This window comes from Lutra lutra, chromosome 16 (genome assembly GCF_902655055.1).
Source record: "Lutra lutra chromosome 16, mLutLut1.2, whole genome shotgun sequence".
NCBI lineage: Eukaryota > Metazoa > Chordata > Mammalia > Carnivora > Mustelidae > Lutra > Lutra lutra.
Window position 1 is genome coordinate 49,187,819 of NC_062293.1, and position 23,143 is coordinate 49,210,961.

Sequence of the window (23,143 nt, forward strand, 5' to 3'; positions counted from 1 at the left end):
GTGCCACCATGCTAAGAGAGACTTCTCCTGCCCGGGGAGCTGAGGACCCTGAGGTTGGGAGGCCGCGAGGGGCCGCGGTAGGCCACGGTGGGCAGCACAGGCACAGGCCTGGGTGGGCCAGTCCCCCTCCCCCCCCCCCCCAGCGTCCTGGGCAGCCACAGACCCGCGGGAGAGTACAGCAAGAGAGAAGGCCAGGTGTCCCGGAGTCCTGGCACCGTGAGCACAGTTCGAAGGAGGCCCAGGGCACAGAGGAACAGGGCCAAGAAGTGAGCCTCTTGTTTCCACATCTAGAGCACTCTTCCACTTTCAGATAGTGCTGGCGCCTCTGAGCCACCCTGTGACCTCTCTCCCCAGGGCCAGGGGTCTGCCGGGCTCCCAGTGCAGGCTCAATCCTCTGCACTGAGCCTGAGTGCTCACTGATCACCTCTGAGCAAGGTGCAGCATTTGGCCCTGGCCATTGACTGGCTCACAGGACAGGCACAAGCCTGACACCCCTGGGGCTCACTGTCACGTGGTCTTACATTGTACCAACGAACGGCCTCGGGGCTCTGCAGGAGCTGGGCTGGAGTGGGGGGTCACCTGGGGCTCTGGCAGGTGCCACGGACGCCAAGGGCTAATGCACAAGAAGAGGCCAGATCCAACCAGAGGTGAGGCAAGAGAATGGGGTGCAGTCCCTGCCAGGGGCCTGGGAAGAGGTGACCCAGAGCCCACTGACACGGCTGGGGCTGTCACTATAACGTGACAATGAGCAGGGAGCCCAAAAGGCCAAGAAGCAACTGTCCATGGGGAAGGCTGGCCTTGGCAGGGTCCCTCCTAGCCACACTCCTTCTCCCCACGCCCAGAAGGCCAAGCCCACCATGGCAGGAAGGCAGCAGGGGTGTATAGCAAAGAAGTCCTGAACACAGAGAGGGAAGGCCGGGGCCCTGGCTCCCTCGGGGTGGGAGTGGGAAGGGCCCAGTCAACACGCACCCCCTCGTCCTTGACATCTACTGACGCTGCACCCGCACACCCCACCCCAGGACCCACAGGGGAACCTGGGGACCAGCTGCCCCTTGGCTCCCCGATGGCCACTGCCAGGTGGGGGCTGGCACCTAAAGAGCTCATCTGTCACGACAAGTCAGGGACGGGGGTTCTCCTATGTCTTGTCTCCATTTCTCAAAGTACTGCATGGGCCACAGTTCAGTCCAGGAGCTAGCGTGCTGACCACCACAGTTCTCACAGAACCAAGGAGGGAGAACCCAAGGCTCAGGGACAGCCAGGCCAGGCTGGGCCACCTCTGAAGGAGGAGGCTCTCACCACCCTCCTGCTGCCCGCAGGGTGCCGTGTCTCCCATCTGAGCACAAGTGCTCGCCACCGGCCTGGGGACGGCGCTTCACCATCTAGAAGGAGCTCGCTTGCTCTGTCCTCTTCCTTGGATGGTAGGAAAGTAATATATCAAGTCCACTGATGAGAAGAGCAGCTCGCTGGCACAGCCCGAGCCTGGATGAGGCCCCGTCCCCGAGTGTCACCTGCCTCTGTCCCAGCCCTTCCCAGAGGGGACTCCCGCAGCAGCTCTCTCTACACACTGGAGACAGGGGATGTGAGCCTGGGGACCACCTGGCCTTGTCCACCCCATTCCTCCACGCCCGGATCCCAGGCACATGCCACTGTCCCCTTCCCGGGGCCACGAGGACTTCTCTGCCCACAGGAGTCTGATGGCCCAGCGAGGGAAGAGTGACTTGCCATGGCAGGAAAGCTTGGAGAGAATTCCCCAGGTGCAGACACAGTGCTCCCTGCATCTCGGTGGACAGCCTCATACCGCCGGCAGTGGCCGCCCCTTTGCATGCCATGGATGCCGACGATGACACAGACTTTGGCCAGGCGGCCTAGGGGAGCTTACCAGTGTGAGCGCAGGACGTTCAGGAGCAAAATGGCAGCGCCCAGGGAGTAGCAGGCCAGGTAGGGGGATCGGAAGGCCCTGCTCAGCTGGCGGGTTTTCTGTTCCCATCTTGCAACCTAAACAGCGCAGAAGAGAGGAGGAGGCAACGTAAGACGTTTGCTGCGGAGAATCCGGGACCCACGTGGACGCGGGGGGCAGGTCCCCATGTCAAGCAGGGAGAGTTACAAGAAGCAAGTGCCTGTGGAACTTGGGCCAGCCCCACAGGGGTTTCCTCTAGTCCTGCCAGGTGGACCGCGTGGTCCTTCTGGAAACACACAACACACACGGAGCAGCGGAAGGAGAGCCGAACCCAGAAGAGGCACCCTGGTCGGAGCAGGGCTCGGACCAGCCTCTGGGCCTTGCTGCAAAGCCAGTGTCCCACCCAACACTGTTCGCAACGGCCACGCCAGGCCGCGAGGGTACAGACAGGAGCTGCCAAGGGGAGAGCACAGCCCCGGGGCCAACATCCTACCTGCAGGATGCTCTCATCGCCCGGTGAGGAGAGGGAGGCCAAGAAGGGGCAATCCACACCCTCACCCCTGCTACCCCAGCACCCCGCCAGGCACAGATTTCCAAGTTTTTAATTTTAGCCACGGAATCCTTGTTTCAGTTTTTCGCACTAATCGTATCTAGACTCGAAACCTTCAACAGCTCACACAGAGCACGGTGAACAGCCGGCTCTCCTCGTCTCCACCAGCCCAGCTACCTCAGGTGCACAAGCCGCCACGCTCGGCTTCCCCTGCACCTGTGGGCAGAGAGTGGGGAGGGGCGCTCCCCCTGCACATGCTGGGCGGAGGTCGGAGGCTGGGGGGGGCACTTCCCCTGCACCTGCGGGTGGAGGCCGGGGGCAGGGAGCACAGAGGCAAATCCACAGTCAGGGATGCTGGGGAGTTGAGGTGGTCGCTCTGTGGTTATGTGAGCAGGTCACCCACCTGGGCCCTGAACTTGAACATATGTGTACATGTGTCATACACGGAGGGTCTCGAGGGCCCCCACTGGCCCACTATGGTCCCAGAAGGACTGCAAGAGGATGAGGTCCCCGGGGCTCCTAGGGCCAGTATCTCCACTACGGCCTCAGCCGCTCTTCTTCTGACGCCCAGTGCCACTTCCCACCTCGCGCCGGCCCTTCCCGGCACTGGGTCCCAGAGTGTGACTGGCGGTTCCAGGCACACCTGTGATTTGGCCCAAGGCCACCAACTCTGACTCTGTCCCTGGAGGAGGTGGCTCCCGGGGCCTGTCCTCAGAGCCTGAGTGGTGAGGGGCAAGGGTGGGGGACGGCTGGAGTTTATGGGAAGTTTACTCCTGGGCCTTCCCCGCAATTGCAGATCAGCTGTTGACCCCCCCCCCCCACCGCTCCCCCATTCTCCCAGAAGGTAAACAAACCCTTTGTCTGGCTCCAGACAGGCGGCCCCTGCTGACCCCATGGGAAGCTCAGGCTTCACTTGGGAAGCGGAAGCGAGGGCTGAGCATTCCAGAGGTTCCGAAGGCTGCACCCAGGGCCCGCAGGAGGCCTGGTGTGAGGAAGGCAGGGCCGGGCACAGGGTGCGCTTCTTGTGGGCAACTCGAGGTTTTCAAAAAAACATTTCAGGATAAAATTCAAAGTGTTTTTTCGCTGTGCAGCCATCACCAGGGTCTAATTCCAGACCCCACACCGGAACCTCATACTAGTTAGCTGTCACTCTGCCTCCCCGTCTCCAGCCCCCGGCAATCTCTCTCTCCATGTCTGTGGGTTTCCCTCTTCCAAAAGGGGGATAAACAGAACCTTGGGGCCTTCTGCAGCTGGCTTTCACTCAGCATAACGATCCTGAGGTTAATGCACGCTGTCGCATGCGACTTTATGACCGAACAACATCCCGTTGTGTGCGGAGACCATTCTGTTTACCCGTGTGGCAGGTGATGGACATTCGGGTCATTTCTGTCCTTTGGCTACTAGGGACCAGGTTGCTGTGAACGCCCACATCTAAGTTTGTGTGGACACGAGTTTTCACTTCTTCTGGGGGTATACCCAGCAGCGGAATTACGGGGTCATAGGGTAAATCTATTTTTAACTTACTGAGGAACTTCCAGATCGTTCTCCACAGTGGCTGCACCATTTTTCCATGCCAGCCAGGAGTGTAAGGGTTCCGATTTCTCCCCATGCTCGCCAACACTTGGTATTTCCCATTTACAAACAACAACAACAACAACAAAAGCTGTAGCCACTCTAGTGGATGAGAAGTGGCAAGCCGCCTCATTTGGGATCCCCACACACTAATGGATGACACGAAACATCTTTCCATGCACCTACTGGCCATTTGTATGTTTTCTTTGGAGAAGAGTCTGTTGGAGTCCTTTGCCATTCTTTCCATTGGGTTGATTATCTTTGTTAATGAGCTGTAAGTGTTCTTTATATATTCTGGGTAGTAGATCTTTATCAGATATCTGATTCGCAAATATCTTCTCCCATTCTGTCCATAGTCTTCACTCTCTTTCTAATCTCCTTTCATTCACAAAAGCTTTTTATGTAGCTGAATCACGTTGTTTGCTTGTAGGATTCAACCCAACTCAACCGCAGTGAATGGGGGGCTCAGGAAGTAGGTAAACCAGCAGGCCTGCCCTCAGGGAGCTCATGGAGTAGATTTGCCATCTATGTGCCTGGTCCTAAATCTGGAGGGTGTCTGGGATGGTCAGACGTTAAGACAGATTATGTGGCCTGCACAGGGTTCCCCCTGAAAGTCCCCGGGAAGACACCCTCTGAAGCAGCCTCTGAACCCTCTGAAGGGGTACAGACGAAGGGGTGAAGAGAAGTCCTTTCAGAGAGACTGGTGAGGTCACACAGCCAGAAAGAGCAGCAGAATGACCTTTGGGCTCCTGATCCAGTACTCCCTCCACCCAGGGAAGGCCCCTCTCTCCACCCTTCCAGTGAGCTACTTGTTTTTCGAACAAGCTCTCTTTTGCACACCTTGTTCCTTGTGACTGATTTTAAGACTATTGATTTTTTTTTTCCCCCTCCCAGCTGACGGGATAATGCTTTCAAAAGGACACTGAAATCAGTTACAAATGACGTAAGGCGTCACCGACTTCCACCCGAGGGGCTTGGGACTGTTCCTGCAGGCCCAGTCTGGAAAGCGTAGAGGGGGAACCACTGGGCCAACTAGATGCTGACCCCAGACCTGCTGGTGTACCCTCCACGCTCCAGGCCAGTTTCTTTCTCTCTCTGTCTGTCTCTCTCTCTCTGGAGCTGTTTGTCCAGCTGTGAAAGGAGGTGGGCGTGGGAGCAGGTAACGTTCGACACTCCTGAGGCTGGCACTGGTTCTCAGAAACCCGCCCCCGCACCGTCCGGAACGCAGAGACAAAACGTGTCCCGTTGTGCAAAGGGACAATTGTCATCAACGATATGCTGAGCAGAAAAAGCTAGATATAAGAGTGCCTTCTGCCTCCTTCCATTGACGTGGAGTTCTAGCCAGGGCAGAACCTGCTGGAGGGCAGAACCTGCTGGACCACAGAGTGGGCGGGGCTGGGGAGGGGAGGGGAGCCACGTGGGAGGGTACAGGGGAGGATGCTGTGGGCAAGGAAATGCTCTGTGCCTCCATAGGAGCAGGCGTCACACGGGCAGACACCTTGGTCAGGACTCAAACTGTGCCCCTGAAATGTGTGCCTTGTAGCGTATGTATACTACATCTCAGTGAAGCTGATTTTTAAGTCCAATCCTTGTCGCATCTGAGCTCTAGGGACAGAGAACAGCTCCCAATGTCACGAACCCTGGTAGACTCTTCTGCACGCGACACCCCAGATTCCTGAGTCCATCCTCCAAAGGAGGGGCTTTCACCTGCTTCCGTGGGGCTGACTGATGTGTCCAAGGAGACACACCAGACCTCAGCCCAGAGGCCACACTCCTCCACTTCCATAGCCACAGCACACTCCTGGGGGGTCAGGAAAGGGACCCATGCCCCAGCCCTTTGGGGACCACTCTGCCACCTGTGACATCCCAGCTGGGCCCCCACGTCCCTGGGCCTTCACCTGGGCAATGGAGCGGGAGCGGGCGTGATAAATGTACTTTCTGAGTAATCTAATAACAGAAGGTGGCAGAGCCTGAGACAGGCCGTGTGGGAAAGAGGAAACAAGGAATCCTATGAATAACAACTATCTATCTGACTTTCGGTCAGCCGGTATTAGATTGGGCTGTTATTTCAAGGCAATCAATAAATCAGCAGCCTCGCTGAGTCCAAGGTTAATTTTCCTCCCTGCCTGGCAGCCGCACCTTCCCTTCCTCAGGCGCTCAGCTGCACACTTCATCCAATTAAGGGGCCGGAAGCGGGCGGTGCGGCTCCCCCGAGGGGGACTGGATGCCCAGGGCCGGGCTGTGGGATGACGCAGGTCACTGTCCTACGGGCTGCACGGGCACAGGCACGGGAGGCGGAATGACCCAACGCTCCACTGTCACAGCTCCTGGCTTTCCTTGTCTTGTAGATTCCCAGAATCCCCGAGATGTCCATGGGCATTCCCAACCCTCCCCCCACCGCCTACCTCATACCCTACTTCCCTCTCTAAGGCCCCCCCACAAATCCAAGGCCCCCCAGGTAAATCTGAATTTCACATCAACAACAAATCCATTTCAGTAGAAGTTGTCCCAAATGTTGCATTTGTTGTTTACCTAAAACCCACAATGAACCAGGGCTCCCTGTCTGTGTTTGCTACATTTGGCAACCCTGCCTCTCCCGAACCCAACACCTGGCTCAGGTCTGTATCGGGGAGACCTCTTCTTCCCTAAAGTTGATTCATTTTCTTTTCTTTCTTTCTTTCTTTGCAAATCTCTCCCACGGGCTCTGTGCGGGGATAGAAGAGACAGGCTGTAGGCTAGTGGAGCGGCAGGGACGACAACTTGTCGGCCCTACAGCCTTGTCTGGGGGGATGAGAACATCTCTTCCTTGGGTCCCTGGCGCCTGGAGTAGGCTCTGGTTCTTCCTTCCTTCTGGGTCGCACTGGATCATGTTGCTGGGGCTGGGTCTGACCATGTCTGTCCCCAGAGGTAAGCACCCACAGCTCCCGATAGGTATACGCTTCTTTCTGGCACCTTCCAGAGCTCTGTTCCTGGTATGCCCTGGGACTGTATCCTTCCGCTCAGACAGAGGTCATCACCGGGAGCCCCAGCAGTGCCTCGATCAAACAAACTCACGGCACTTGAAAAACGCTTAAGCCAACAATCCAACATTGAAAGTCTTTACATTAAAACCTTGGCATCCAGTATGAGGGGGAAAGTCTGCACAACAAGGCCACAGAGGGCCTGCCGCCCTGCGTGGCAACCCATGGCGACAGAGGCCACCTCCTGGCCAACGGGGCAGTGGTGGGAGTCGCCATCGCAGCAGGCTGTATGTGTGTGAGCCGCAGGCTCCTGACAGCCGGCAGGGTGTGAGTGAGCAGAATTAAACAAGGCGCACGCCTGCCCACGCAGCCTCCATCAGGCACAACACAGTGACTTCAGACTCCGGGCCGCCAGTGTGTGAGCCCCGCACACTGTGGGTCCCTGAGCTTGGCAACCCCACTAGTTGCAAGAGAAGCCTCATCGGCCTCCACAAGGAAGGGGAAATGCGCCTTCGGCAAGTCCCCAAAGCAGGGAGTCACAGCATCCCACAGCAGCATGTCCCTGCCACTCAGACCCACGGCCTGCTGTTTAAGACCCAGGCACCAGAGGCGCGAGTGTGTAACTAGGGACGTCGGTGACTCTGGATCGGGAACGCCTGTGTGGAAACCACAAAGGTCACTGCCAGACTCAGCAGGCCTGAGTTGAATCCTGACCCCCAGTCTTTGTAGACTATGTGCCTTGAGCCATTTCCTCTGGCTGAAATACAAGTAACACCTAGCACAGAGAGCTGTGAGATTATATGAGACCTACATGATGTGCTCAGCCCAGGGCCGGAGAAGAATAAGGGTGTCCTTGGGAGACCCTGACTAAGGGAGGCTGGCAGCTGGGGGCACCTGTCAGAACCAGGGAGAGTCAGGAGCTCTGACATCCCAGAACCAGGGACAGCCAAGCATCCTGTGGCTGTCTGAGCAGCTCACTGGGAACACAGTGAACGTAAGTGACAACAACTGAGAAGACGGGAGGGATGTGGCTGTGGCCACAAGTGATAAAGAGTGCTATCCGGGATGCCTTTTCAGATAGACCGGGGAAAGTCTTCAGCTCTGGAAGGCTAAGAGAAATACCCTTCCACTCAATCTACCCACCTATCCACACATCCAACCACCTACACACCCATCCAACCATCCATCCACCCACCCACACACCCACCACTCACCCATCCATCCATCATCCACCCACCATCAACCATCCATCCACCTATATCCATCCACCCATCCACCCACGTATTCATACACCCATTCATCCCGCATCCACTCATCCATCCATCCACCCACCCACCACTCCCACACACCCATCCACCCACCCACCACTCACCCATACATCCATCCACCCATCCACCCACCCATCCATCCACTCACCCACAACCTACCCACAACCCACCCACCATCCACCCAACCACCTACGCACCCACCCACCCATCCATCCACCCACCCACCCACGACTCACCCATCCATCCACCCACCACTCACCCATCCATCCATCCATCCATCCACCCATCCACCAATTCATCCAACATTTCCTGGGGCATCTACTATAGACCAGATACTGCTTTAGACAGTAGAATGTTTTGGAAAGAAAATGGGAAAAAAACCATACAAAAATCATTCATAACAACAGTGTTTGTTTTCATGTAAAATGTGTAAATTAATAACAATAATTAAGGCCAAGGATGCCTCAGTCACTAAAAGCACCAGCCCCTCCCTCAGGGCATCCACAAGACAAAAGGAAGGGCCCTGGTTGGAGACTATCAAGAGTCCATGCAGGGGCCTCCAGAGCCATCTCTCCAACTTGATGAAGACCTTTTCAGGATACCTACTCCTCTTTGCCTCTCACATTTCCCACATATCCTCAGAAAGAGGGTCACCGAGGGTGGATTTTTGAAATACCCCATCTGCAATGAGACAGAGGCTTTGTCACACTCACTAAATGACTGTCGGCCATCTACCCTGGTGGCCAGCAGGACGGTAGGCTGGTGAAGAGCATTAGGTTCTGGGTTCAAGGTCGAGTTAGATGCAGATGGAGAAAGTTTGCTGTGGACCAGTGTCCCTGGGAGAGGACACGAAGACCCTGTGTCACAGCAGGCACCAGGCCCGCTCACGGGGCAGTCCCTCTCCGCCCCGGCAAGCCATCAGCGTTCACCAAGGCTCCTCCTCTCACTCTCGGCAGGCTTCACCGGCGAAACCCAGCAGACCCTGACTGCAGCCATCCGCATCTCTGAGAGCCAGAGTCAGGCCCCCAGCATCTAGTCTAGGCCCGCCCACCGGGGGACCTGGGGCACACTGCAGGGCTCGGGGAACATCCCACAGCTGAAGCAAATGGTGCAGCAAATGCCTTTATAACTTTTGCTGAGGAGCCAGAGTTTCCAAGAGCTTTTCCAAGGGGTTCACAGCCCCAGCGTGAGAACCACCAGTACAGCCCCTCTTCTCCTTCCAATTAGAGTACGTCGTCCACTTCCCCGCCCAGACCCATGCAGGGGCTTCTGCTACCTTTCTGCCTTCTTGCTCATACCTCAAGCTCCTCTTGCCTGCAACTGGGCCCCACCAGCATCCCCCCCGCCCAATTCTACCCACTACTCACCCCGCCCCATGTCCTAGATCATCCCAGCAACAACCAAAACCTTCTCACTCCTCTGAGCTCCAGTCACACACTAACTGACAGATTCTGGACCTGGCTTCACCCTTCATTTGGCGTCCCACCTCTACCTGTACTTAGCATTGTAACCAGCGCAGAAAGAGGATCTTGGAGAACACTGGGCCTTGTGAATGAATGCTCCAAGGAACACAGGAAAGCACAGAGGCCTCCAACTCAACACAACCATCAGGAACTTCTCTGACCTTCTCTCCTCTGCTCCTGCTACCCTATAGGGAGACTCAGCGCCCCCCCCCCCCACAGGAGGTTCCATCCCAAGGGCTTGGAGGGACTAGGAGAAGGAGGGAGCCACCGACCACGGGTTGGGGAGCTCCATGAAGAGGGGAGGGGTCCAAAGGCCCCAGAGGAAGGCAAGGTATATGTCTCCGTCAGCTAGCCAGCCAGCTAGCTCCGTCCCTCCCCCAGGGATCCCTGGGCCACCGAGCCAGCGGTGCAGGCTGGCTCACACCTGCCCTTCCCGGACACCCAGACCCACCCTGTCCTTTGGGTGCACACCGCACACGGTGCTTGGAAGCCTTCTGTGATCTGCCCAGAGGGCTCTCTCAGTCCTCGGCACCCTGAGCCTGGGCCAGCCACCCTTCCATGATATACAACCAGGTGCACCGGGCCATGCCCGATGGCTTCCATAGTTCCATGCCCCTTCAGTGCGGCCCACAACCTCATTCTGTCATGACCTGCTCACTGGACACTTCCTACCGGCTTATCCAGTGAATAAAGCAATTTCAAGGTACACCTAAGACGTCCCCCTTGCAGTGAATTAACCCGTGGACTTGACTGCCTGGGAAGGGCTCCCCAAGTCATACTTTGGAAGCTGGGCCACAAAGACTTTTGTTAACCTGACAGCAGCCACCCACCTCCAGACAACCTGCAAGATTCCAGCCCAGCAGCATGAGCTCACGTCACACCCGAGGGCGCCACGATGCACAGAGAGTCTCCTGCTTGCTTGGCATTCCTGCTTCTTCGGCTGCCTGGAGCCCAACAACCCCCCCCTCTCATTTGCGATGGCCATAGCACAGGAGGAGGGGATGGGCAGCCCGCCCCACTCTTGCTGTTTCCAGATACAGGGCAGAGAAAGAGTCACAGGGAACGAGTCCCAGCAGACATCAGGAGCAGAGGCTCTGGGTTCACATTGTGGCTTCAGCACCGCCTATGATATTCTTTAAACCCAAGACCCCCACCGCAGCCCCCATCGGCAGGGCACAGGGGGAAACACCGTGGTAGAGCCTCAGCCTGCAGAATGGCCCAGAAGGAAAGGAAGGAAGATTTCTACCTGCTGCTATGGTGTGAGCTCCAGAATATGCCATTAGGTGGGAAAAAGGCAGGTGCAGGAGAACGTGCACCCTACCTGCTGTGTAAAAAATGGGGGTACGAACACTTGCTCATGTTTTCAAAAACAAAAGAAATAACAGAAGGAGAGAGCAAAAACTAGTATCTATAGGTAACTAGACATTTAAGAATGCCTTTTGTTTGATAATTTGACCATGAGACCATTTAACGTTTTACGAAAGCATTAAAAAAAGTCACTAAAAATCCAAAAACCAAATAAAGGAACTTAACTATATATGAAATTGTTTTCAAGTAATTTTGAACACAGTATTTTCACCTATCCTCCCTCACGTATAATATAGCCTAAGGCCAAAAAACAACAAACAACAAACCTAGAAAGAAATTCTAAACTGCATCCATTAAGAATATCGTTAGTAATAATGCAGTATTGTTATTCTGACTCTATATAAACTACATCGATGTATTTAGGAGCCACACTTCCCATATAAGAGAAGAGATACAAAAATAAATTCTTTAAAGTTAAGCAAAAACCGGAGTGCCTCGGTGGCTCAGTGGGTTAAGCATCCGACTCTTGATTTTAGCTCAGGTCATGATCTCAGGGTTATGAAATCATGCCACCTGCTTTAGAGTCTCTCTCTCCCTCTCCCCCTGCCCCACCCATCCTTCCCTTTAAAAAAAAAAGTAATAAATACATAAATATAATAAAGTGAAGCAAAAACTTTCAGAATGGAAGTATCAGTATGATATGATTATGATTTCTTTCTTTCTAAAAAATTCATTTTTCCTAGCCCTATCCACAAAAGAGGCCTCTCCATTTGCAATGAGCACCTCTAGCATTCAGATTGTGGTCTCTAAGTGCCACTTTCAACTAAAAGTCTCCAAGAGCTCCTTGGTTCAAAGTACAACTCCAGGTCTAGAATATGAAACATACATGACATTGAATCTGGGAACAGAAGCTATCAAAGATACATATGCAAATGTCAGAGCACTGATGAAAACTTCAAGTGTCCCCAGCTGGCTAAAAAGGGGTGTTGAGCAACAAAAACAATGACAGCAAATTGAAATAGGTCAAATATATGCACATACACACAAATACATACATATGCACACACAAATCACCAATCTCTTTGGAGGTTGCTAGGATATGACACAGTATTCTGAAAACTGGTTTTTAATTGGGGAAAAATTAAGCATTCATCCTGCCATTACTAACTGAACTATATCTCAGAGAAACCACATCACTAATGAGGAAAAGTTTCTATTTACAGAAGACTCACAGCTAATAAATGCAAGAAGAGGGAAAGAATGAAAACATCACCATTCTACAACTCCTAAATGAGATAAGGATCTAGGCTACATGCATCAGTGACCAAAATTATCAGGGAACATGTGGGGAACTTGCCAATGGAGGGCCAGGCTGACCTCCAGAATTCACGAGCCAATTTCTGTCACTCAAAGTGGGGCTTCCTGACATGATGCAACAGGAAGCATGAGATTTGATAGCAGGGAACTGCCACTTAGGGCAAATACTCAAATACTGGCAATTTCATGTGTTACAACTGAACATGCACCAGATTCTATGAATATTCTCTATATCTATCAGTTTACAGGAAATATAGAAGAACAGAAGAATATGTTATAAAGTGTCACAAAGACATAATCACCCAAACCCAGAAAATTCCACTGGACAAATGACTCAGTTTCTTGAATAAATAAATGACATGGAAAGGAGGCATGGGACATTGCTCTGAATAAAAGGGACTTAAGAATGCAACCAAATGCAACGTCTCTCTTATTTAGATCCCGAGTCAAACACACCAATTGTAAATAGATACTTTTGAGACCATGAGGGATAAATGAATATGGACTGAGTGTTAAACATGGGCTGTCCTTTCCACTTCCAGCCAAGATGGATAGAGTTTAGCCTCTCACCTCAAACAACCAAAACCAGACAAATATACAATAGTTTTCCAGACACCGGACATAAAGGAAGGGAAGGACATGGATTTAAACTTAACCACATCAATAATTACACTAAATGTTAATGGCCTAAACATCACAATTAAAAGACAGATTGTTGGATTGGGTTTACAAAAAAAAAAAAAAAAAAAAAAAAGCAAGATCTAACTGTATGCTGGCTACAAAGAAATACACTTTACTTATAAAGATACAGATAGGTTAAAAATAAAAGGACAGTACAAGAGACAACAGGCTAACAGGAGTCAAAACAAAGCTGGAGTGTTGTATTAGTTTCAAGTGTGCAATACAGAGGTTCAGCAATTCTGTACATCACTCAGTGCCCATCACAATGTGTTAATTATACTGCAATTTTAAGAAATAAGTAAATAAAATTTTTTTAAAAAGGAAGCTTAGTCTGATATTAATATAACATGCCAAGTAAGTTTCAGAGGACGTAACAATCCTAAACATCCACGCCCCAGAATCAGAGCTCACATGAAGTAAAAACTGATAAAAGTGCAAGAAGAAAGAGATAAACCTTCAATTACACTCAGGTATTTCAATACCTCTCTCTTAATGCTGATAGAACAAGTAAAGATAGAGATTTGAATATTACCAACCAAATCAGCCTATTTTATAAAATACTTCACCCAACAGCAGCAGAGAACAAAAACTGGGCACATAAAACAGACCACATTCTGGAAAATAAAACAAGTCACAAAAAGTTCAAGAGAATTCAAATTACACAAAGTATGTTCTATGACCACAATGGAATTAATTATAAAGTAATGACAGAAAGAGTTCCGAAAAGAACCACATGGGAAAAGTAAAAATCAAAAGGGAAATTAGAAAAAAAAAAATTTTTTTTAAAGTTTGTTCACTCTTTTTTTTTTTAAAGATTATTTATTTATTTGACAGACAGAAATCACAAGTAGGCAGAGAGGCAGACAGAGAGAGGAGGAAGCAGGCTCCCTGCCAAGCAGAGAGCCAGATGCGGGACTCGATTCCAGGACCCTGGGATCATGACCTGAGCCAAAGGCAGAGGCTCAACCCCCTGAGCCACCCAGGCGCCCCTAGAAAAATTTTTAATTGAATGAAAATGAAAACCCAACATGCCAAAATGTGTGGGACACCGCTAAAGCCACACATGGGGCATATTTATAGCACTGAACACTTCTATTAGAAAAGAGAGGAGGGCCGCCTAGGTGGCCAGTCAATTAAGCGCCTGACTCTTGATTTCTGCTCAGGTTATGATCTCAGCATTGTGAGATCGAGCTCCATGTCGGGCTCCCTGCTCAGAGCAGAGTCTGCTTGAGAATTCTCTCCCTCTCCCTCTCCTCCTCCCACTCCCTCTCTTTCTCTTGAAAATAAATAAATAAATCTTTTCAAAAAATAGAAAGGTCTGAAATCACTGGTCTCAACAACTTTAAGAAACTAGATACAGGGGGCGCCTGGGTGGCTCAGTGGGTTAAAGCCTCTGCCTTCGGCTCAGGTCATGATCCCAGGGTCCTGGGATCGAGCCCTGCATTGGGCTCTCTGCTCCACCGGGAGCCTGCTTCCTCCTCTCTCTCTCTGCCTGCCTCTCTGCCTACTTGTGATCTCTGTCTGTCAAATAAATAAATAAAAAAATCTTAAAAAAAAAAAAAGAAACTAGATACAGGAGAGAAAAATGGAGCCCATGTCAGTAGAAGTTTGCAGTGGAAATCAATGAATTCGAAATTAGAAAACGCTAGAGACAAGTCAATGAAACCAAGCACTGGTTCCCTGAAAAGAGGAATAAAATGTCACTCCAGACTCACTAAGAAAAGTAAAGACACAGATTCTCAATATCAACAGTGACAGAAATGGTGTCACTACAGAGGATGCAGAAGATGGTAAAAGGGAAATAAGGGAACATGTGAACAGCTTTACACTGGTAAGTCTGACAGCTTCGAAAAAAATATATATATATCTTTGAAAGACACAAATTACCAATGCTCATTCAAGGGAAAAAGTATATAACCTGACTAGCCCCATATCCATCTAAATACCTTAAATTATAGCTGGAAACTTCCACACAAAGAAAACTCCAGGTCCGGATGGCTTCCCTGGAGACCTCTACCAAACATTTAAGTAAGAAATAATACCAATTATATACAGACTCTTCCCCAAAATTGAAAAGGAGAGAACCCTTCTCAATGCCTTCGATGCGGCCAGCCTTACCTGATACCAAAATCAAAGACAATGTGAGAAAACGAGGGACGAGTATCCCTTCTGAACAGAGATGCAAAAATCCTAGACGAAATGTTAGTAAATTAGCAAATGGGGTCTTGTGATAGATTGAAGGAATATAAACCATGACCAAGTGGAGTTTAATCCCAGGAATGAAAAGTTGATTTAACAGTTGAAACTCAATCAATGGGGGTCGCCTGGGTGGTGCAGTGGGTTAAAGCAGCTGCCCTTGGTTAAAGTCATGATCCTGAGGTCCTGGGATCAAGCCCCACATTGGGTTCCCTGCTCAGCGGGGAGCCTGCTTCTCCCTCTCCCTCTAACCCTCGTCCCTGCTTGTGTGCTCTCTCTCTCTTTCAAATACATAAATTTTTAAAAATCATAAAAAGAAAGAAAACCAATCAATGGAATTCACCACATAAACAAAATACGTAAGAAAAACATGATAACCACCTTAACAGATACAAAAAAGCACTTGACAAAATCCAACATACACATTCCTGACAAAAACTCAGCACACCAGAGAGGCCAGAACTTCCTCGTCCTGACAAAAAGCATTGATGAAAAGCCACAGCTAGCACCACCCGGAAAGCCTTCCCCTCTGATCAGGTGCAAGACAGCGGTCTGCTTTAAAAGCTGGGCTGACAGTTCTAGCCTATTCAATCAGATCAGGAAAGGACACTTTAAAATCAGAAAGGAAAGAGTAAAACATCCTTCCCCGCGGACCCATGATCACCCATGTGGAAACGTGAGGGGATGTACAAATCGCCGTAAGGCCGGCAGACTGAATGTGGGAAGGCGTTGCTGTGAGAATTTAGGGCATAAAGAGAGATACTGTGGCCACAGGTTCAGAGGCTCCGTATTATTACGAAGTCAAATCTCTATACTGGTCTACAGAGTCATACTACTCACCCCCCCCCCCGGTTCAAAATAGCAACCATCCTCTTGTTGCAAACTGACAGCCTAATTCTAAATCCTACAGAAATGCAAGGGCCTAGAATAGCCGGGAGACAACTCTAAAAAAGGATAAAGTTGGACCACTAACACGATCAGATTTCCAGTTGTATTCTCAGGCAACAGTAACCAAGACAGCCCGGTGCGAACGGTAAGGACAGACAAATAGATCTCTGGAACAGAACGAGAGTCCAAAAATAAACCCATGCAGAGAAGACCAATTGATTTGTGACCAAGTGCAAAGGCAGGTCGGTGGAAAAAGGAAAAGTTTTCCAAGTGGCACTGGAGATCACACTTGACAATGAACTTCAACCCCTAACTCAGACCATATGCAAAAATGACCTCAAAAGGGATTATAAATCTAAACATAAAACCCAGAGCTATAACGTATTTATAGGGAAACACATGAGATAATCTTTATGACCCTGAGTTATGCAATCATTTCTTAGGTACAACATGAAAAGTGTCATTCATAAAAGAAAAAAAGTTGCTGCAGGGAACCCCGAGGGTGAGGCTCCTGGGGTGAGGGCCACCCCACCCTTCCCTGGAACTCCGGTCCTGGGACCTTGGTACGGGTCTGGCCCAGTGAGTGGCTGTGGTTCCTGGAAGCCTCTCTCCCCACGTGACCGTGGCCTCTAGGACACAGTCTCCCCTCCGTGGGGAGAGCTCACGAAGATGGCTGACGCTTGCTTCCTATCTCCTGCCACTGTCTTCACATAGCAGTCCTATGAGGGGTGTACAGATCGATGCCTATTCCTGGGCTAGGGTGGGGGGCAGTGGCGATGGGGCGGGGCGGGTGGGGGGGATGGCTCAGAGCTACCTTCCCTTCCTGAGGGCCTGTAGCACCTGGGGGCCCTCTGCCCAGGTGAGGCTTGGCAGCTCAGCCCCGGTACCAGCCGCATGTAGCAGGATCAGCTCCTCCTCAGAGCTGCTCTCATTTGCAGGGTTGACGGTCTCTCCGCGCCTGAGGGGGAAGCATAAGGCCTGCACCCCCAAACCCGTAGGCAATCCACCCTTCACAGCGCTAAAACCAAGCCCTTATAGGCCAGGGGGCGGGTCCTCTGACTCCTCAGGGAGACCCGCCTCTAAGGCCCTCCGTAGCCGGGGATGCCCACAGAGAGACCTTGGGGCAGCTCGGGGCTGGACAGTGACAGTCCCTCTGGCTACCTTTCTTGGATCTGCCCAAGTTCCAAACCAAGGCCTCCAAGCGCCTGTTTACAATGATGGCCACATCCTGAACGTTGGGCCAATGCCTCCCCTGAAAGAAGCAAAGAGAGACAACAAACCACTTCATTCCGTAATGGGCAGAGGACTCCAAGAGATGCTTCTCCAGGGAATGGCCCCAAAGCACCTGGAAGGATGATCAACGTCCCTCATCATCAGGAAATCCAAACACCAAACAAATCCCCGCTCACCCACTAGGACGGCGGCCATCAAGAGTGCGAAAACAACGAGCATCGGCGAGGTTGTGGATGGGCCCTTACGTACCTTTGGCTGGAGTGTAAACTGGTGCAGTTGCCGTGGAAAACACCCGTGTGTTTCCTTTACAAATTAAAAACAGAATTCCCGTATGATCCAGCAACTCCAGTTCTAGGGATACACTCAACGGAATTCTTTTTTTTTTTTTTTTTTAAGATTTTATTTATTTATTTGACACAAAGAGATCACAAGTAGGCAGTGAGGTAGGCAGAGAGAGAGGGGAGGAAGCAGGCTCCCCACAGAGCGAAGAGCCCGATGCGGGGCTCGATCCCAGGACCCTGAGACCATGACCTGAGCTGAAGGCAGAAGCTTTAACCCACTGAGCCACCCAGGCGCTCCTCACCCAACGGAATTCTAAAGTAGGGTCTCGAAGAGCCATCTGGTCACCCACATTCACAATAACCTTGTTCCCGACAGCTAACACAGCGAAGCGACTGAACGTCCGGTGACCGATGCGCGGGTGAGCAGAGTGTGGTATGTCCATTCACGGGACCAGCCCTCATCCTCACGGAAGGAAATGCTGACCCACGCCACCACGTGGCTGAACATGCTTGTGGACCTTCTGCTACGTGACTAAGCCAGATACCTAAGGACAAATACCACATGATCCCACTTATCTCAGATTCCTGGAGTCGTCAAATACAGAGACAGAGAGCAGAAGGGTGGCTGCCAAGGGCCGGGGTCAGGGGAATGGGGAAGTAGTGCTGAATGGGGACAGAGTTGCAGTGTTACAGGATCCAGAGCTCTGGGGATGGACGGTGATGCTCGCGGCACAAACAACGTGAATGTGTTTAATACCGCGAACTGTACACTCAGAAGTGTCTAAAATGGTAAACTTTGTGTTATGTGCATCTTAACACTAGAAAAAAGAGAGGAAAGGGCACCTGGGTGACTCAGTTGGTTAAGTGTCTGACTCTTGATTTCGACTCAGGTCATGATCTCAGGGTCATGAGATCGAGCCCCAGATCAGGCTCTACTCTGGGCATGGAGCCTGCTTGAGATTCTCTCTCCCTCTCCCTCTGCCCCACCTCCCCCTCCCCAAAAAGGGTAAAAAAAGATAGGTAGAAAAAATATTTTTAAGAAAAGGGAAGGACAGAGAGAATCCCTGGGGCCCAGCTCTGCAGGGAGCCCCGTGGCCGCCTGCCCAGTTCCCATGACAAGGCCCCCATCCTGTTCCTGGGCCCCAGATCCTCTGCTTCCCCCTAGACCTGCTGCTGACACCCCCAAGAGGGCAGACCCCATCCCAACAGGTCCCCAGACCCCATGCCCACAGGGTGACCATGGCCAGACGCAGAAGTCACCTGGCCAGAGAGGGACATAGCCCACCCGACAAAACTGCTCTCACCCACCCCCAACCCCACATGGGAGCCACAGGCCACCACAGGTGCCAGCAGCTGCAGAGCCCTCTCCCTGCACCGGCCCCCAACATGATCACGGTTTGTACAGCTCCTCATCCTCTGCCTCGCGGCCACCTCTCCTGTCCCTGATACTCGTCTTGGGGGAAAGGGAGAAGTGAGAGGGAGGGAAGAAAAGCCTGGACCACTGTTGGCTCCAGGACCCAGAGGCTCTGCCCCTGCGGAGGTGGAACCTCATCCTGGTGTCCAACCTGCAGCTGGAGGGGGTCCAGACAGAGAGCCAGCGAGCGTGCAGGTGTCCCCTACCTTCCGGAGGGGACAGCTTGGCTGTAGGGACCCAGAACGTAAGCCCATCCTGTCTCATCTGCTCTCCCTGTCCCTGATGGAGGATGCTAAGGGATGCCACCTGTCCTTGCCTGGACAGGAAGCAGGGAGGACGCCCAGTTCCCCAGGAGACAGCCCCCCGGGAACTCCTGTCACTCACTCGACACACCGTGTGGCTCCTCATAAGAAGAGGGTCGCCACGTGGCCTAGAGAACCCCCCCCAGGCCAGGGAAAGGCGGTACAACGTATCTCAATAACACAGTCCTCGCTTAAGCAGACCAAATATCTATTTTTTTTTAAACTGTACTTAATACATACACTTAAAGGGGCAGGGAGAGGTAACCACCGTGAGATTCATGTAAATATGCGGGCTTTCCGACCACGCTCGTTTACACAGAGCTTTACAGGATCTTTTTAAAACTTTCAATAAAACAAGGCACACCTGTACAAAGCCACTGGAAAACAGCCCAGGAGTGAGTGGCTCTTCGGCTATTAACCAAATATAGCGCAAAGTCTAGTCTGCCTTCTTCGGTCAATATTTACATGGACTTCAGCCTGACTCAGAAAGGAAATTCGAAAGTATTTGGTTCGTGGCCAGAGTGGTTGTCTGGATACACAGGGTTTCAATAAGCAGCTGGGGCCTTCCCCAGACCTCTTGGGTGGGGGGAGGGGGAGGCCAGGTACGAGACACAATGTCACCGTCGCTGTCCCCATCGCTGTAGTATTAGCAGCTACGGTCAGCCAGCTTGTTTCTTTTTTTTCTGAAATACTACTAGTTTATTTTAGAAGAGAGGTGTTTCTGAGATCCGACCTACAGAAGGAAACATAGAGTTCACATCTGATAGAAATGTACCCTTTCAAAGGCAGAGTTCTGAGTTCGGACCAGCATACGCAGTCCGGCAGCCACAGCCAAATGAGGACAGAGGACACTTCAGTCACCCTGGAAAGTTCCCGGTGGCCTTCGCAGCCAGGCTCCTCCCTGACCCCCACCCCAGCAACCCTTGACCTGTTTTCTGGCCCCTGTCCTACACTTGGCATCCTGCAGTCCGTGGCACCCACCGCCTTCAGAGAGCCTTTTCAACTGGCCCCCGGGGTGGAGGGGAGTCCGTGCACATCAGTGGGGGGCTCCTCTCCAGGGCTGCCACAGAGGGAGTCCGTGGTACGGGGGAATGGACCACAGTTGGTTTATCCTCCCCCCACCCCCAGCTGAGGCCACTTGGAAGTCACAGGACTCTGCTACTGTAAATTAAGTGGCCACCAACAGGTGTTTCCAGGGCTTGGCGGGTACGTGACTGTGGTCATTGCTCCTGTGGTCTGCTGGCCTGCAGGGTAAGTTCAGCGGTCAGAGCCCGTGGAACTGAGACCCCCGGGGCACCCAGCCTGTGGGCACTGCAGCACAAGCCCCCAGGAGGGCGGGCAGGAGAAACGGACTGGGCACGGGACGACAGGAACACAGACACACAGACACTCAGGAGAGCGCTTCCCACACTCCGCCCAAGGCTTAGGAGCAGGTACGAGGACAAGCCCGTAAACATGGAGGGCAACAGCCAGGATGCAGAATGGGGCTTAAGAGAGCGAGGAGCCAAGGCCTGGGGAGCTGAGGGGACAGAGACCCCCTTCGTGGAAACGAGTCTGAGCTGACTTGAGAGCAACCAGAAGGCCACAGCAGCAGCAGGGTGTGGGCAGGCCTGCATCCCCAGGGGCCTGGTCCCCGACTCCAGTGAGCAGGACACAGGTGGACTCTGGCAGGAAGCCACTCACTGGTCTGGAAAAGTCAGCCCCAACTTAGGAAACAACACCCAGCACACGTTTGTCAAAGGCTCCAGACGTAACTACAGACACGTCCATTTTCCAGGTGAGGACTCCGGTTCCCAGAGGCGCATTGACCTGCCCAAAAGCACACAGTGACAGGGCGAGGAGGGTGCCCAAGGCCACCAGTTTGGTCTGCAACCACAGAAGGACATCTTCAGAGCCTATTGCCCAGAGAGGAATGGGCCGCCAGCCCCGGCTCTAAGACCACCCAAACAGGCGCTGGCCACGTGGGCCTAGCACCCAGGAAGCCCCTGCCCCACGCTGCCTTCAAGGGGGAGTTCAGGGCCAGAGGAACCATTAGTGACTATTGGAATGAGAGCGTCTGGGCCAGAAGGGAGCTGCTAATTTTGTTATTCTTTAAAGCCAGCGTTGAACCTAGCAAAGTGATTTGCCTCACTGGGCTCCCTTGAAGTTAATCCAGAACAAGGGCCCGGTCTCCGTGGACTGGCGCCACACAGCTCTAAGAGCCTGCTCAGGTGACCCCAGAGGAGGGCGCTCGCCTCACCCGGGTCCCAGATCACCTCTCGGGGCCTCACCCCCGCACACCTCTGGTGACCTACCTTGGCTAATGCCAGCCGCCTCTCAGGGTGCCCAGAGCTGGAAAGAGCCTATCTTGAGTCAATCGTCAGCCTTCTGGAGAATGGGCTGAACTCGAGTAAGGATACAAACAGGTCAAGGGGACTGGGGCTTTGTGTTCTGGTGGGAATGTCTTTGATGGAAGGAAGGCAAGGGCACCTTCTGGACCTTTCGCCAAGACACACGCCAGTCCTGGCATTTGTGGGCACCCCTTGGGCTTCTGAGGCTGGTCCACAGCTGTCTGTCTGACCCTCAGCAGGCCCATGAGCGGGGACCATGAGTGGGAACCAAGACTGAGTGGAGGCCCGGCCCGTGGGCAGCCATCTGGGGAAGGGGACAGGGCCCGAGGCCACCGGCACCACACTGTAGGGGAATGGGGGGAGGCGGGGGGCGGAGCGCTGCTCCATTCCTTGGAGATGCAGCCCTGTCTGGAGCATCCTGAAGCCAGAGGGGGTTTGGACATGCACTTCTGCTCCTCTCCAGCTGCCTTCCCTCCGAGGATGGCCTTGCCACCTCCAATCCAGTCCCTTAAACCCAGACCAGGAGCACGCACAACACTTGGGGGCCTATTAGAAATGCAGACTCTCGGGGCGCCTGGGTGGCCCGGTCGGTTAAGTGGCTGCCTTCGACTCAGGTCATGAACCCGGGGTCCTGGGATTGAGCCCCACATCAGGCTCCCCGCTCAGCGAGGAGTCTGCTTCTTCCTCTGCCTCTCACCCTGTTTGTGCTCACTCTCTCTCGCTCACTTCCTTAAATAAATGAAATCGTATCCCCAGGCACTGCCAAGAAGGGCTACGCTATTCCACAACATTCTGAGGGCCCTCACACAGCCACTCGGTTACTGACTCAATCCTAAAACCATTTCGCTGCCAGAAAGCTCTCCCATAACCACCCCGGGCAGCTCCTGTTTTTCTACAAGTGTCATTAACTCCACGAGTCATAACCCCTCCTCGACTTCCTTGGAATCCCACGTCACTGGGTGAGCGTTACTTCCCGCGTCTGAACTCAGCACCATGGCCCTCCACCAGGCCCCTGGCACCGGGAAGCCCTCCCTCGACAAGCAGCTGTCCTCTGAAACAGTCACTGAGGACGGTGCCCGCCACCCCCCAGCCAGCCCCAGAGCTCGGAGCACAGCTGTGGCAGCTCTGAACCTCTGAACCAGCACAGCTCGCCAGGCAGAGGGCAAAGGCAAGCTCATGCCTTCTTTTAACCTCTGAGCCTGACCAGGCACACGTTTCACTCTAGGTGAGCCCAGGGACTGTCGGGTCCTTGTAACAACAGTGAGGCTTTGCCACCACAGCGCGGGGGAGAGCTCCGCACTTGAAGGACCTTGGCAACTCAGCCTTGCTAGGAGAAAAAGTCTTCACTCGTCTTCTGGGAACTGGCTGGAGGCTGGCAAGGCTGGGGAGTGGACTGGGTAGGGTTCAGGAGAAGCAGAACACCTACGGTGTACAGCACCTGACCCACGGATTGTCTTAGAGCGCCCTCACCACCATTCATGAG

The 23,143-nt window shown here is 52.8% G+C and overlaps 1 protein-coding gene across 7 annotated transcripts in view; it reads right to left on the reverse strand.

Annotated features, from left to right (window-relative positions):
* PEMT (phosphatidylethanolamine N-methyltransferase) overlaps nt 1-23,143 on the reverse strand; it is an 84,833-nt gene that overhangs the window by 16,120 nt on the left and 45,570 nt on the right. For all 7 annotated transcript variants that reach the window (XM_047708611.1, XM_047708617.1, XM_047708613.1 and 4 more), the window contains exon 3: nt 1,880-1,995. In XM_047708611.1, coding sequence (XP_047564567.1) covers nt 1,880-1,995 — 116 coding nt within the window. The remainder of the gene's footprint in view (nt 1-1,879; nt 1,996-23,143) is intronic.